At 38.2% G+C, this 15405-nt stretch overlaps 1 protein-coding gene across 1 annotated transcript in view; it reads left to right on the top strand.

Annotated features, from left to right (window-relative positions):
* slc7a8b (solute carrier family 7 member 8b) overlaps positions 1-14768 on the top strand; it is a gene marked incomplete at its 5' end in the record, with an annotated part of 137784 nt that extends 123016 nt beyond the window's left edge. Inside the window, 3 exons of the mRNA XM_084312099.1 lie at positions 6201-6350; positions 12494-12671; positions 14136-14768. Coding sequence (XP_084168225.1) covers positions 6201-6350; positions 12494-12671; positions 14136-14254 — 447 coding nt within the window. The 3' untranslated portion in view covers positions 14255-14768. The remainder of the gene's footprint in view (positions 1-6200; positions 6351-12493; positions 12672-14135) is intronic.
* Positions 14769-15405: the final 637 nt, after the last annotated feature.

Genomic DNA, 15405 nt, shown 5'->3' with positions numbered 1-15405 from the left:
CACACGGTGCACTGTATGTTGTAAATAAACATCAACATGATGACTAACCTTCCCGCTGGTGCAGTGTTCAGGTCAACAGTTGTTTGCACAAGCAGATGATTTGGTTGTACACTTTCAGTATCAATTGCATCTCATCGTGTCCTGCTTCTAAAGCCTGCAGCTCAAACACATGGCTGTACTAAACTCTTACAGTGTACATTATATTTAACACATGTACTAAACTCTTACAGTGTACATTATATTTAACACATGGCTATACTAAACTCTTACAGTGTACATTATATTTAACACATGGCTGTACTAAACTCTTACAGTGTACATTATATTTAACACATGGCTGTACTAAACTCTTACAGTGTACATTATATTTAACACATGGCTGTACTAAACTCTTACAGTGTACATTATATTTAACACATGGCTGTACTAAACTCTTACAGTGTACATTATATTTAACACATGTACTAAACTCTTACAGTGTGGACATTATATTTAACACATGTACTAAACTCTTACAGTTAGGGATGGGAATTGATAAGATTTTATCGATACGGTTCCATTATCGATTCTGTTTATCGATCATATTCTTTATTGATTCCTGATACATTTATAATTTAAATAAATTAATTGGAAATGCAACAGAACTAAGCTGGTTAGAATAACAATGACATTTCTGATTGTCATTTATCATTTATTGTTGAGCCCCCATGTCAGAAAAATACAAAAACTGAATTTTTTTTATTAACTATACACTTAAATAAAATGTATTTGATAACTAATTTAATCTATTGAACTGTAGTTGCATTCAATAGGTCGTTATTGCAAAAGAGAATTTGTTAGCAATAACCTACCTGTATAAATAAAGGCCAGCTCAGTGTTCTCTCTCTGCAATGAGCATGGCTATTTAGCTAGCTAGCGGCTAACGTTACTTTACCATGTATCCCCTACTTTCCCTCATCCCCTCTTCCCCCTCCCCCCCCTACTTTCCTTGCCCTATTTTTTGTCCTGATTGTAAAGCGACCTTGGGTTCTATGAAAGGCGCTATATAAATTTGATCTATTATTATTATTTATTATTATTATTAGGATGCAAAGCACTTTCAGTTTTCACTGCACACACAAAACGGTCGCAATATCGAGCCCTTTAGGTTTTCCTAGTCAAGGAATCAAATAGTCTGCTATGGCTGCATGCATGGAGCTAACGTTATTGTTTTTAAATGCGCAACTGTCGGAAAAACATGGCATTGATGAGATGAATCGATAGTCATGGAGGCATGCGATTCCAGGAATCGGACAATTAGGAACCGGTTCCCAATCGAATCAGATTCTCGATTCCCATCCCTACTTACAGTGTACATTATACTTAACACATGTATTAAACTCTTACAGTGTGGACATTATATTTAACACATGTACTAAACTCTTACAGTGTGTACATTATATTTAACACATGGCTGAACTAAACTCTTACAGTGTGGACATTCTATTTAACACATGGCTGTACTAAACTCTTACAGTGTGGACATTCTATTTAACACATGGCTGTACTAAACTCTTACAGTGTGGACATTATATTTAACACATGTACTAAACTCTTACAGTGTGTACATTATATTTAACACATGGCTGTACTAAACTCTTACAGTGTGGACATTATATTTAACACATGTACTAAACTCTTACAGTGTGTACATTATATTTAACACATGGCTGTACTAAACTCTTACAGTGTGGACATTATATTTAACACATGTACTAAACTCTTACAGTGTGTACATTATATTTAACACATGGCTGAACTAAACTCTTCCAGTGTGGACATTATATTTAACACATGTACTAAACTCTTACAGTGTGGACATTATATTTAACACATGTACTAAACTCTTACAGTGTGTACATTATATTTAACACATGGCTGAACTAAACTCTTACAGTGTACATTATATTTAACACATGGCTGAACTAAACTCTTACAGTGTGGATATTATATTTAACACATGTACTAAACTCTTACAGTGTGGACATTATATTTAACACATGTACTAAACTCTTACAGTGTGTACATTATATTTAACACATGTACTAAACTCTTACAGTGTGTACATTATATTTAACACATGGCTGAACTAAACTCTTACAGTGTGGACATTATATTTAACACATGTACTAAACTCTTACAGTGTGTACATTATATTTAACACATGGCTGAACTAAACTCTTACAGTGTGGACATTATATTTAACACATACTAAACTCTTACAGTGTGGACATTATATTTAACACATGTACTAAACTCTTACAGTGTACATTATATTTAACACATGGCTGTACTAAACTCTTACAGTGTGGACATTATATTTAACACATGGCTGAACTAAACTCTTACAGTGTGGACATTATATTTAACACATGGCTGAACTAAACTCTTACAGTGTGGACATTATATTTAACACGTACTAAACTCTTACAGTGTGGACATATTTAACACATGTACTAAACTCTTAGTGTACATTATATTTAACACATGGCTGTACTAAACTCTTACAGTGTGGACATTATATTTAACACATGGCTGAACTAAACTCTTACAGTGTGGACATTATATTTATCACATGGCTGAACTAAACTCTTACAGTGTGGACATTATATTTAACACATGTACTAAACTCTTACAGTGTGGACATTATATTTAACACATGTACTAAACTCTTACAGTGTGGACATTATATTTAACACGTGTACTAAACTCTTACAGTGTGGACATTATATTTAACACATGTACTAAACTCTTACAGTGTGTACATTATATTTAACACATGTACTAAACTCTTAGTGTACATTATATTTAACACATGTACTAAACTCTTACAGTGTACATTATATTTAACATGTACTAAACTCTTACAGTGTACATTATATTTAACACATGGCTGAACTAAACTCTTACAGTGTACATTATATTTAACACATGTACTAAACTCTTACAGTGTACATTATATTTAACACATGTACTAAACTCTTACAGTGTACATTATATTTAACACATGTATTAACTCTTACAGTGTACATTATATTTAACACATGGCTGAACTCTTACAGTGTGTACATTATATTTAACACATGTACTAAACTCTTACAGTGTGGACATTATATTTAACACATGTACTAAACTCTTACAGTGTACATTATATTTAACACATGTACTAAACTCTTACAGTGTACATTATATTTAACACATGTACTAAACTCTTACAGTGTGGACATTATATTTAACACATGTACTAAACTCTTACAGTGTACATTATATTTAACACATGTACTAAACTCTTACAGTGTACATTATATTTAACACATGGCTGAACTAAACTCTTACAGTGTACATTATATTTAACACATGTACTAAACTCTTACAGTGTACATTATATTTAACACATGTACTAAACTCTTACAGTGTACATTATATTTAACACATGTACTAAACTCTTACAGTGTGGACATTATATTTAACACATGCACTAAACTCTTACAGTGTACATTATATTTAACACAAGTACTAAACTCTTACAGTGTACATTATATTTAACACATGTACTAAACTCTTACAGTGTACATTATATTTAACACATGGCTGAACTAAACTCTTACAGTGTACATTATATTTAACACATGTACTAAACTCTTACAGTGTACATTATATTTAACACATGTACTAAACTCTTACAGTGTACATTATATTTAACACATGTATTAACTCTTACAGTGTACATTATATTTAACACATGGCTGAACTCTTACAGTGTGTACATTATATTTAACACATGTACTAAACTCTTACAGTGTGGACATTATATTTAACACATGTACTAAACTCTTACAGTGTACATTATATTTAACACATGTACTAAACTCTTACAGTGTACATTATATTTAACACATGTACTAAACTCTTACAGTGTGGACATTATATTTAACACATGTACTAAACTCTTACAGTGTACATTATATTTAACACATGTACTAAACTCTTACAGTGTACATTATATTTAACACATGGCTGAACTAAACTCTTACAGTGTACATTATATTTAACACATGTACTAAACTCTTACAGTGTACATTATATTTAACACATGTACTAAACTCTTACAGTGTACATTATATTTAACACATGTACTAAACTCTTACAGTGTGGACATTATATTTAACACATGCACTAAACTCTTACAGTGTACATTATATTTAACACAAGTACTAAACTCTTACAGTGTACATTATATTTAACACATGTACTAAACTCTTACAGTGTACATTATATTTAACACATGGCTGAACTAAACTCTTACAGTGTACATTATATTTAACACATGTACTAAACTCTTACAGTGTACATTATATTTAACACATGTACTAAACTCTTACAGTGTACATTATATTTAACACATGGCTGAACTCTTACAGTGTACATTATATTTAACACATGTACTAAACTCTTACAGTGTGGACATTATATGTAACACATGTACTAAACTCTTACAGTGTACATTATATTTAACACATGTACTAAACTCTTACAGTGTACATTATATTTAACACATGTACTAAACTCTTACAGTGTACATTATATTTAACACATGGCTGAACTAAACTCTTACAGTGGACATTATATTTAACACATGTACTAAACTCTTACAGTGTGGACATTATATTTAACACATGTACTAAACTCTTACAGTGTGGACATTATATTTAACACATTAACTAAACTCTTACAGTGTGTACATTATATTTAACACATGTACTAAACTCTTACAGTGTACATTATATTTAACACATGTACTAAACTCTTACAGTGTACATTATATTTAACACATGTACTAAACTCTTACAGTGTGTACATTATATTTAACACATGGCTGAACTAAACTCTTACAGTGTACATTATATTTAACACATGTACTAAACTCTTACAGTGTACATTATATTTAACACATGTATTAACTCTTACAGTGTACATTATATTTAACACATGGCTGAACTCTTACAGTGTGTACATTATATTTAACACATGTACTAAACTCTTACAGTGTGGACATTATATTTAACACATGTACTAAACTCTTACAGTGTACATTATATTTAACACATGTACTAAACTCTTACAGTGTACATTATATTTAACACATGTACTAAACTCTTACAGTGTGGACATTATATTTAACACATGTACTAAACTCTTACAGTGTACATTATATTTAACACATGTACTAAACTCTTACAGTGTACATTATATTTAACACATGGCTGAACTAAACTCTTACAGTGTACATTATATTTAACACATGTACTAAACTCTTACAGTGTACATTATATTTAACACATGTACTAAACTCTTACAGTGTACATTATATTTAACACATGTACTAAACTCTTACAGTGTGGACATTATATTTAACACATGCACTAAACTCTTACAGTGTACATTATATTTAACACAAGTACTAAACTCTTACAGTGTACATTATATTTAACACATGTACTAAACTCTTACAGTGTACATTATATTTAACACATGGCTGAACTAAACTCTTACAGTGTACATTATATTTAACACATGTACTAAACTCTTACAGTGTACATTATATTTAACACATGTACTAAACTCTTACAGTGTACATTATATTTAACACATGGCTGAACTCTTACAGTGTACATTATATTTAACACATGTATTAAACTCTTACAGTGTGGACATTATATGTAACACATGTACTAAACTCTTACAGTGTACATTATATTTAACACATGTACTAAACTCTTACAGTGTACATTATATTTAACACATGTACTAAACTCTTACAGTGTACATTATATTTAACACATGGCTGAACTAAACTCTTACAGTGGACATTATATTTAACACATGTACTAAACTCTTACAGTGTGGACATTATATTTAACACATGTACTAAACTCTTACATTGTGGACATTATATTTAACACATGTATTAACTCTTCCAGTGCCTCTCCACGCTGCTGATGCTGTGCACCAGTGACATGTACACGTATTAACTCTTCCAGTGCCTCTCCACGCTGCTGATGCTGTGCACCAGTGACATGTACACGTATTAACTCTTCCAGTGCCTCTCCACGCTGCTGATGCTGTGCACCAGTGACATGTACACGTATTAACTCTTCCAGTGCCTCTCCACGCTGCTGATGCTGTGCACCAGTGACATGTATACCCTCATCAACTACGTGGGCTTCATCAACTACCTCTTCTATGGCGTCACGGTCGCCGGGCAGATTGTACTGCGCGTCAAACAGCCCAACATGTATCGACCTATCAAGGTAAAGACCTGGGCCCTCATTCATCAACGTGTTCTACGCACAGATCTGTGCTTACCCTGTGCGTACGATCATTTCTAAGCAAAGAGTGGGATTCATCAATTTCGATTTGAACTTGACTCCGTGCTTACATCTACGCACAGGTCAGACCTGGCGTACCTCGCGCCCAGTGGTAGAATATATTATTACAACAAGGAAATGAGCTTCTGTGCATAATAACACTGGCATGTTTGGTACGAACCGTAGTTCATTATAGTTCATTGTAAAATAGCAACAGTAGTGTAATTATGGTCAAAACCCTATAAATAGCATTTGGAATAATAGATCTTTCTCTCAGAATGAATGCAGCATGGTTTATATAGCGTTATCGGTATATACGGGGTGTAGGCTACTGACTGACTGCGCTCCGCGTAGCTTGATTGATTGATTGATTGAAAAGTTTATTAACAGATTGCAGAATGGGTACAGTACAGCTCAGTACATACAATTGTTAATTGGGGATGCAGACCAACTTTCGTCTTGTTTACATCAGGGTCCCCCATTTTCAATTCATCATAAATCATAAAGCTCAACTCGTTATTATTCTGCGCAGACCGCAGAAACACGGGAACGTTTTGATTATATTTAAAAGGCTTTACGTTAAACGAAACAAGTGGAACTGCGAAGCTGTAAGCAGAATACAAGTCATATGAATATAGTGTTCTTCCCCCTTTTTACTGTATAAGAAAGAATAGAAAACGCATTGCAATGACACTATAGTGGACAGACTATGTATATGATGGGATTCAAGTTCGCGTTTTTGTTGCTCATAGGCATGCTGTCAGAGTATATCTTAATCAAACATTCTAGAACATTTGTCGTCACAGATCATGTCCTAATAGAACATAGGCTATGGCATGGTCCATCGTGATATTGTGTGGACTGTTATTATTACTGTACACCGGTACCACCCATTGTGACAACAGCCTTGTGAGTCCCGCACACAAACATGATGGAATTCAAGTTCATGTATTGAAAGGCAGGCTATCATACATGCAGTGAGATTCATTGTTCTTGTATATGCTCTCGTATTATATTGTTTATATAGGCTACCCAATACTGACATCAAAATAGATTGTAGTATGCCTCTAGAAATCATATGCAGCAGGTAGAAAATTGACGGGAGATCCATCGCGATTTGGAATAAAATTGAGGAGAACTTTAATCCCTGGGGTATTAATCAAACAACACGGGAAAAGGCAGTCATATTCCAGCGCGGTCTTTATTAGCCGACAACAAAATAGATGAATCTAAAAATCATATAGCCAATCGAACACAACTAATAAAGGCATTCATATTACAGCACGGTTATAATGACACACAACCAACGCCAAACAGTGGTCAACGAACGGTCTTTATTAGTATTTTGAGCTGTCCAGGCAGAATTGCAGCAATGGTCTTAGGGAGCCGTTGATATCTGACATCACCGTTTACGAGTCCGCCTTTTATTTATCCCACAATACGCGATAGTGTCTTCTTGGTTCGACAGCAGTGAACAATCTTCGTGGAGTTTCTCAGGGTTCCGCTCGGGTCCGTCCATTATTTCACATCCCATGGGGGGTGTTTCCTCATTTTCATGACCATATATGGATAATCATGCACGAGCATTGACGGTAGAACAAAGTGGTATTCATCAACACGGAGGACCATAGAGCCTGCGTACGCACGTGTGATGAATGCCGACTTCCCTGTGCGTACGCTAGTTCTATATTCCGTGCTTACGTGTGGAAGTAGGTCAAGTTCTACGTCCACGTTGATGAATGAGGGCCCAGGACCGCCACATCACACCAGCTTGTCGGTTAGGACTTTACAGAGCATGGCATTATGAAGGATGTAAAAAAGGATGATTGTTGTGAAGGGCCAGATTAAACCGAATATATATATTTATTTATATATATATATTTAATTGTATTTGTATATTCTCTAATATTCCCTGATATCCCTTGTATATTCCTTGTACAATATGCATTGAATATCCATTCTAGCCTACTGAACATCCCATAATAGTCTCCATTCTACTATTGGTCGAGACCTTGGTGCCAGGCTGCCATACCCCCCAGACCCAGTTCAAACGTACCGCTCAACATGTACGAACAAGTCCTAGTTCCGCGTAGGAATCTGGCTACCGCACCACTAATGGTACTATTTGTTCATAGTGCGTATATATACTGCGCTACTAAAGTAGGACTTCTTTTTAGTCCAGTTTCTTACCCTCCAATAGAGTGACAGACGTAAAGCCTCCCCGCGACGCCACGTGTGGGAGTAAGGCCAAGTTCGGCCTACCATCGGTATTGAGACATCGTGTATATTAATATTTGAATAGTCATATTTGGCACTATATCGTCGAGTTGGACGTAGTCTATTAAGCTAATAATAGTCTATTCATATGTAGTGCTTCGTGCGGTGAGAATACTATCGTAGTCAGTACCCCCATCGTTTCGGGTAGAACTGGCTGCTTATCCAGGGTGGCCGACCCCATGTGAGGCTGCACCCGAGGAGCCCCAGAGCCGACGAGCGAGTGGACCTGCATACCGGATTATTCTACCGACGACAGCCCGCCTTCCCAGGCACGGATTATGCTTTGTATACAGTGATTATTCTATGGATAAAGACCAACACTGCCGTGTGTTGGAAAACCCCCCCCCGGAGAGGACGACAGGTGAGGAGACGCTCTACACGACGAGGTCGCTTCACGTCTCTCCATCGTGGACCGGAGGAAGCCGGCCCACAGAGAGTCCAACTGCTTTCATCTGTGGATCGAGGATCGCTGAGGCACCGAGCCGCACAACCGTGGGTTCTCCCAGGATACCCTCGGCCAGACGGATACAGCCAGACTCTACCCCCCCCCCCCCTTCTCCAGTTGTCTTACAAGCGACCGGAATTCCCCCCTAGTGTATCCAGTTCTATAATCATTAAAGTATCATTGCTATTATTCCTTAAATATTCCAGGTTGTATATTTACCGCCTGCGCCACCAGAGATTGGACGTTCTCTATTGATATACCAACGAATACTCATTTGCCATAAAAGTGCATCCTATTTCAAATCATAAATGTAATTAAGTGATTGCTCTACATACCTTTTGCTATGTATTAATTATTATTAAACGCAGACTTTCGACTTGGTACATTTGTGTTGGATCGTTTCATCTACGTGGGAGTGTTTACCATAATTATTTATGCCTAGTACTGGGTGGCCAGAGTCTAAAGTACAAGAGGTAGTGGTAGTAAGTATCATATCTAACAATACAGTCAGGGAATTGTACCCCTCAGTTACAATGATATTTAATTAAAGTTGTATGTATATATATATTAAGGCTGTCAAAGTTAACGCGGTATTAACGCGTTATCACACAATTATTTTAACGCCACAATTTATTTTACTAGACTTCACTCAGGTGTGTTCTTGATACACTCATTGATACTATGTTTGTTTCTGACTTTTTTTTAAACTTTTTTTCAAATTGTTTTATTTGATGCAAATTTGCAATGCATGAGGGTCATCCTTTGGTGTTAAATGGCTGCAGAGTATTACAACTTGAAAAATATCCATTTAAGGTAGATTTAGAACGGATAACAAACATGCGATTAATCACGAGTTAACTATGGACAATCATGCGATTAATCAGATTAAATATTTGAATCGATTGACAGCCTTATATATTAGAGGTGTGTGGAGACGTCATCAACAACGTTATCTGTAGAGAGCATTCTGACTGGGAACATCACTGCCTGGTTTGGAAACTGCACGGCCCAGGACAAGAAGGCTCTACAAAGAGTGGTGCGCTCAGCAGAGCGTACTACAGGTATTGCACTACCACCCCTGCAGGACTTATACAATAGGGGGTGCAAATCCAGAGCTTGCAGAATAATGAAGGACCCTCACCACCACAACAACAGCCTGTTCAAGCTGCTGCGGTCAGGCAAGCGCCTACGTATACATGCAGCAAGAACAGAGAGACTCAGACTCGGCTTCTTCCCCCAGGCCATCAGAACACTGAACACTGATCTCTCCACACACAGGCACACATGAACACACACACACACACCACACACCCTGCACTCTCCCACACACACTAGAGAAGGTTAACCCTTTACTATCACACGGTAACCGTCGGTAGTGTGATAGTAAAGGGTTAACCTTCTGTAGTGTGGCAGTGAAAGGGCTAACCGGCTGTTGTGTCGCAGTGAAAGGGTTAAGACAAGCTTGCTCTAGGCTTTTGAAAATGTTGGGGATACCTTGCTCGTCATGAAGCAGTGAGATACAGAGACCTCGATACAACTAGTGACTGGACTCTGTAAGACTTGGACTAGTGACTGGACTCTGTAAGACTTGGACTAGTGACTGGACTCTGTAAGACTTGGACTAGTGACTGGACTCTGTAAGACTTGGACTAGTTACTGGACTCTGTAAGACTTGGACTAGTGACTGGACTCTGTAAGACTTGGACTAGTGACTGGACTCTATAAGACTTGGACTAGTGACTGGACTCTGTAAGACTTGGACTAGTGACTGGACTCTGTAAGACTTGGACTAGTGACTGGACTCTGTAAGACTTGGACTAGTGACTGGACTCTGTAAGACTTTGACTAGTGACTGGACTCTGTAAGACTTGGACTAGTGACTGGACTCTGTAAGACTTGGACTAGTGACTGGACTCTGTAAGACTTGGACTAGTGACTGGACTCTGTAAGACTTGGACTAGTGACTGGACTCTGTAAGACTTGGACTAGTGACTGGACTCTGTAAGACTTTGACTAGTGACTGGACTCTGAGACTTGGACTAGTGACTGGACTCTGTAAGACTTGGACTAGTGACTGGACTCTGTAAGACTTGGACTAGTGACTGGACTCTGTAAGACTTGGACTAGTGACTGGACTCTGAGACTTGGACTAGTGACTGGACTCTGTAAGACTTGGACTAGTGACTGGACTCTGTAAGACTTGGACTAGTGACTGGACTCTGTAAGACTTGGACTAGTGACTGGACTCTGTAAGACTTGGACTAGTGACTGGACTCTGTAAGACTTGGACTAGTGACTGGACTCACTTGGACTAGTGACTGGACTCTGTAAGACTTGGACTAGTGACTGGACTCTGTAAGACTTGGACTAGTGACTGGACTCTGTAAGACTTGGACTAGTGACTGGACTCTGTAAGACTTTGACTAGTGACTGGACTCTGTAAGACTTGGACTAGTGACTGGACTCTGTAAGACTTGGACTAGTGACTGGACTCTGTAAGACTTGGACTAGTGACTGGACTCTGTAAGACTTGGACTAGTGACTGGACTCTGTAAGACTTGGACTAGTGACTGGACTCTGTAAGACTTGGACTAGTGACTGGACTCTGTAAGACTTGGACTAGTGACTGGACTCTGTAAGACTTTGACTAGTGACTGGACTCTGAGACTTGGACTAGTGACTGGACTCTGTAAGACTTGGACTAGTGACTGGACTCTGAGACTTGGACTAGTGACTGGACTCTGTAAGACTTGGACTAGTGACTGGACTCTGAGACTTGGACTAGTGACTGGACTCTGTAAGACTTGGACTAGTGACTGGACTCTGTAAGACTTGGACTAGTGACTGGACTCTGTAAGACTTGGACTAGTGACTGGACTCCGGCAGTGCATTGCTCTTGTAAGTTTCTCTGGAAGAGAGCGTCTGCTAAATGCCAATGTTGCCAACACTAGGTGCTGCTGTCTGACTTCCTTGTGTATATATAGATGATTACACAAAGGGACTCCGTTACTTTTACTCTGTACTATTGAACTCTGTCTTGTATTTTAAGTGTCATGAATAGATTATTATGTTTGGCACTGTGCTGTGTGTATGTGCATGTTATGTTGCATTTTTATGTGTATGTATTTTGCACTCTTTATGCTGTGTGTCCTGTGCATGTTGTCTGGCATTTTACGGATATATATATTTTTAACTCTTGCACTGTTTGTATTTCATGTGTTTTGGATAGACTACAGATGGAAATTAGCTTCTGCTAAATCTGGTGCAAACATATTTTCATGTAACAATGCTTAATGTAAATGCACATTGTCTATGAATAAATAAAAAATGGTGAGTGACCCGTGGTTCCTCTCTGGTTCCTCAGATCAGCTTGTTCTGGCCTGTGATCTACCTGCTGTTCTGGGCCTTCCTGCTCACCTTCTCGCTGTACTCCGAGCCCATGGTGTGTGGCACCGGCCTGGCCATCATGCTGACCGGCGTGCCCGTCTACTTCCTGGGGGTCTACTGGGAGAACAAGCCGCAGTGCTTCCACGTCAACATCGGTACGGAAATGGGCCGTTTTGAACCCTTTCACTGCCACACGACAGAAGGTTACCCCTTTACTATCGGTAAACCGTCGGTAGTGTGATAGTAAAGGGTTAACCTTCTGTCGTGTGGCAGTGAAAGGGTTAACCCTTTCACTGCCACACGACAGCCGGTTAACCCTTTCACTGCCACACGACAGAAGGTTAGCCCTTTACTATCACACAACCGACGGCGATGCTCCATCATTAGCATCATTAGCTCTGCATCCGCTAATAAAGTTGTGCATTATGGTGCATTTATGGTGTCTCCGTGGTATCTTTATAGTATCTCATTTACATTTGGTAATTTAGCTGAACGCTTTCATCCAAAGCGACTGACGACAAGTTCTGTACGACAAGTCAGCAGGAAGAGGGTACAACTCTTACAGCTGAGTAACAATGTTCATCAAACAGTGCTGAAACTTGGGGGCTGCAGTGTTGAGTGCCTAGTAGTAGAGGCATTATTAGTATAACAGGGAGAGTGCATGATAGTATAAGATGGTAAAGAAGGTTCGTTTTCCTTTTCATTTCAGATATTGAAATAGTATCTAATAGTATCTCCTGGCCATCTCTCCAGCCGAGGCATAAGGAGGGGCATTTCGAGATGCAAGAAGTCAGCCAAATAACTGAAAAATGATCATTCTGAATCATTTAGTCAAATTGAAAACTTTGATATGGGTTCTTGCGTGGGTGCGATTCTGCATACTTGAAATAGCTCATTTGAAACCTTTTATCTAGTCTCACTTGACCCTTTCACTGCGACAATACACATAAGGTTAACCCTTTCACTGCCACAAGACAGCCGGTTAACCCCGACGGTCATAGTGGTTGCAAGGCAGTGTCGAGATCTCTGTGACCAGAAAAGGAAGCTAGAATAAAATAACCTGCTAATGATTTACTTTTTATTTATTTCTGAACATGAGTAGCAGTCTGACCCGTGTTCATAGAAAAGGTCATTAGCTGTCAATGGAATCATTGTCAAATGAAAGGTAATTGTGTGCTATATGATTATCGTAGAACTGCACACGTGTAAAGAACTCCAGTATGTTATTACTTTTATACATGTAAAGAACTCCAGTATGTTATTACTTTTATACATGTAAAGAACTCGGTATGTTATTACTTTATACATGTAAAGAACTCCAGTATGTTATTACTTTTATACATGTTAAGAACTCCAGTATGGTATTACTTTATACATATAAAGAACTCCAGTATGTTATTACTTTTATACAACACACAATTATTTCAAACATACCGTTAAACAAAAACCAAAGCAACAATTAGTTCCCCGTTGCTAAGCAATGTAAGGTACCAGTTCCTATACTGCAATTCTAAGCGCTCACGGCATCGTGGCCAGTCATACTGCTCTTGTCGTGATTCTAAGCGCTCACGGCCTCTTGTTGTGTAAAACAGACTTCCTCCGTTGTTTCTCCGGTACAGGTAAGCTGACCCGCCTGTGCCAGAAGTTCTGCGTGGTGGTCTACCCAGCGATGAAGGAAAGATCGGAGCCCCGCGACCCAGAGGGGGAAGAAACTAAGTTCATGAAGTCGGGCGACTGAATGTGTGCAGAGAAAACAAGACACACGCTCAGACACACCTCACACCCGGAAGGGTTAAGCAAAATGAATAAGAGGGGGACAGAAGACTCCCGGAAAGAGGGACCGTTCCACGTCCACCATGTAAACGTAAGCACTGGAGGGAAAATAATACCATAGCACTGTTTTCTTTCTCCTAAGACTCCTTTGACACATTAATCCTCAACATCACTGCCTCAGTCTAATGCTGCCTGGTAACAGCCTTCTCAACACCACTGCCTCAGTCTAATGCTGCCTGGTAACCGGTGTATGAGATGCAATGTCACTTATTTTGAACAGTAATATGGACCGAGGTGGTGGTTATTTTTCCCCCCACATTTGTAATTTCTTCAAAATGTTGTATCGTTGTTGATATTTATTTTTCATTAAAAATGGAGGGGGAGTGTGGGGGTTATCGGTGCAAATATTTAATTAATATTAAAAGCTCTGTATTGTGCATCTTCAGTATACAACACTAATGTATAATGACATAATTTATGGTTATGTCATTGGATCACCTCATTCTAACTTATGTTAAATAATATAATTGCCAATTATGTCAATGTATGCTTTTGGAATAAATATGATAATATAATTTCTTTCAAAGCAAAACATTTTTTTGTGATCTTTTTATTTAACACAGAGTTCCATTGGTAACGTGAGGCTAGATTGATGAAATATGAATGGAAATCGCTAATAAAAAGAAAAAGAGATCTCTCGTCGTTGGCACTGAACAGTTGGCATGAACTAACGAGAAATCTCGTTGTTGTCACTCAAAGTGTTAATGTAGTGTGACGAGCCTGGTGGTGTTCAGGTTCGCCACGGTTAAAATACAAACGAATTCGAATGTCCACACGAGCAATATCAATCGATACAAGTATTTATTGATTTCGGGGCAGAATCCAGTGTGGAAAAGCAAAAGAATGGTCGTGTTTCAGTCCGAGGGTCAAAAACACAAAACAGGCTTGCAGACAGAAAAAGGGATTGTTCACTATTCAGGGTAGTCGTCCGGTCCAGGGTCAGTACACAAGGGGGTTTCTCAGCCAGTCCAGGGTCCAGTACACAATGAATACCTTCGCCTTCACCTCTCTCTACCTCTCACCTTCACAACTCCGAATATTACAATCTCTCTCAAT

This window comes from Notolepis coatsorum (assembly GCF_963971535.1).
Source record: "Notolepis coatsorum genome assembly, chromosome: 4".
NCBI classification, from domain to species: Eukaryota; Metazoa; Chordata; class Actinopteri; order Aulopiformes; family Paralepididae; genus Notolepis; species Notolepis coatsorum.
This window is presented reverse-complemented; position numbering and strand designations above follow the sequence as displayed.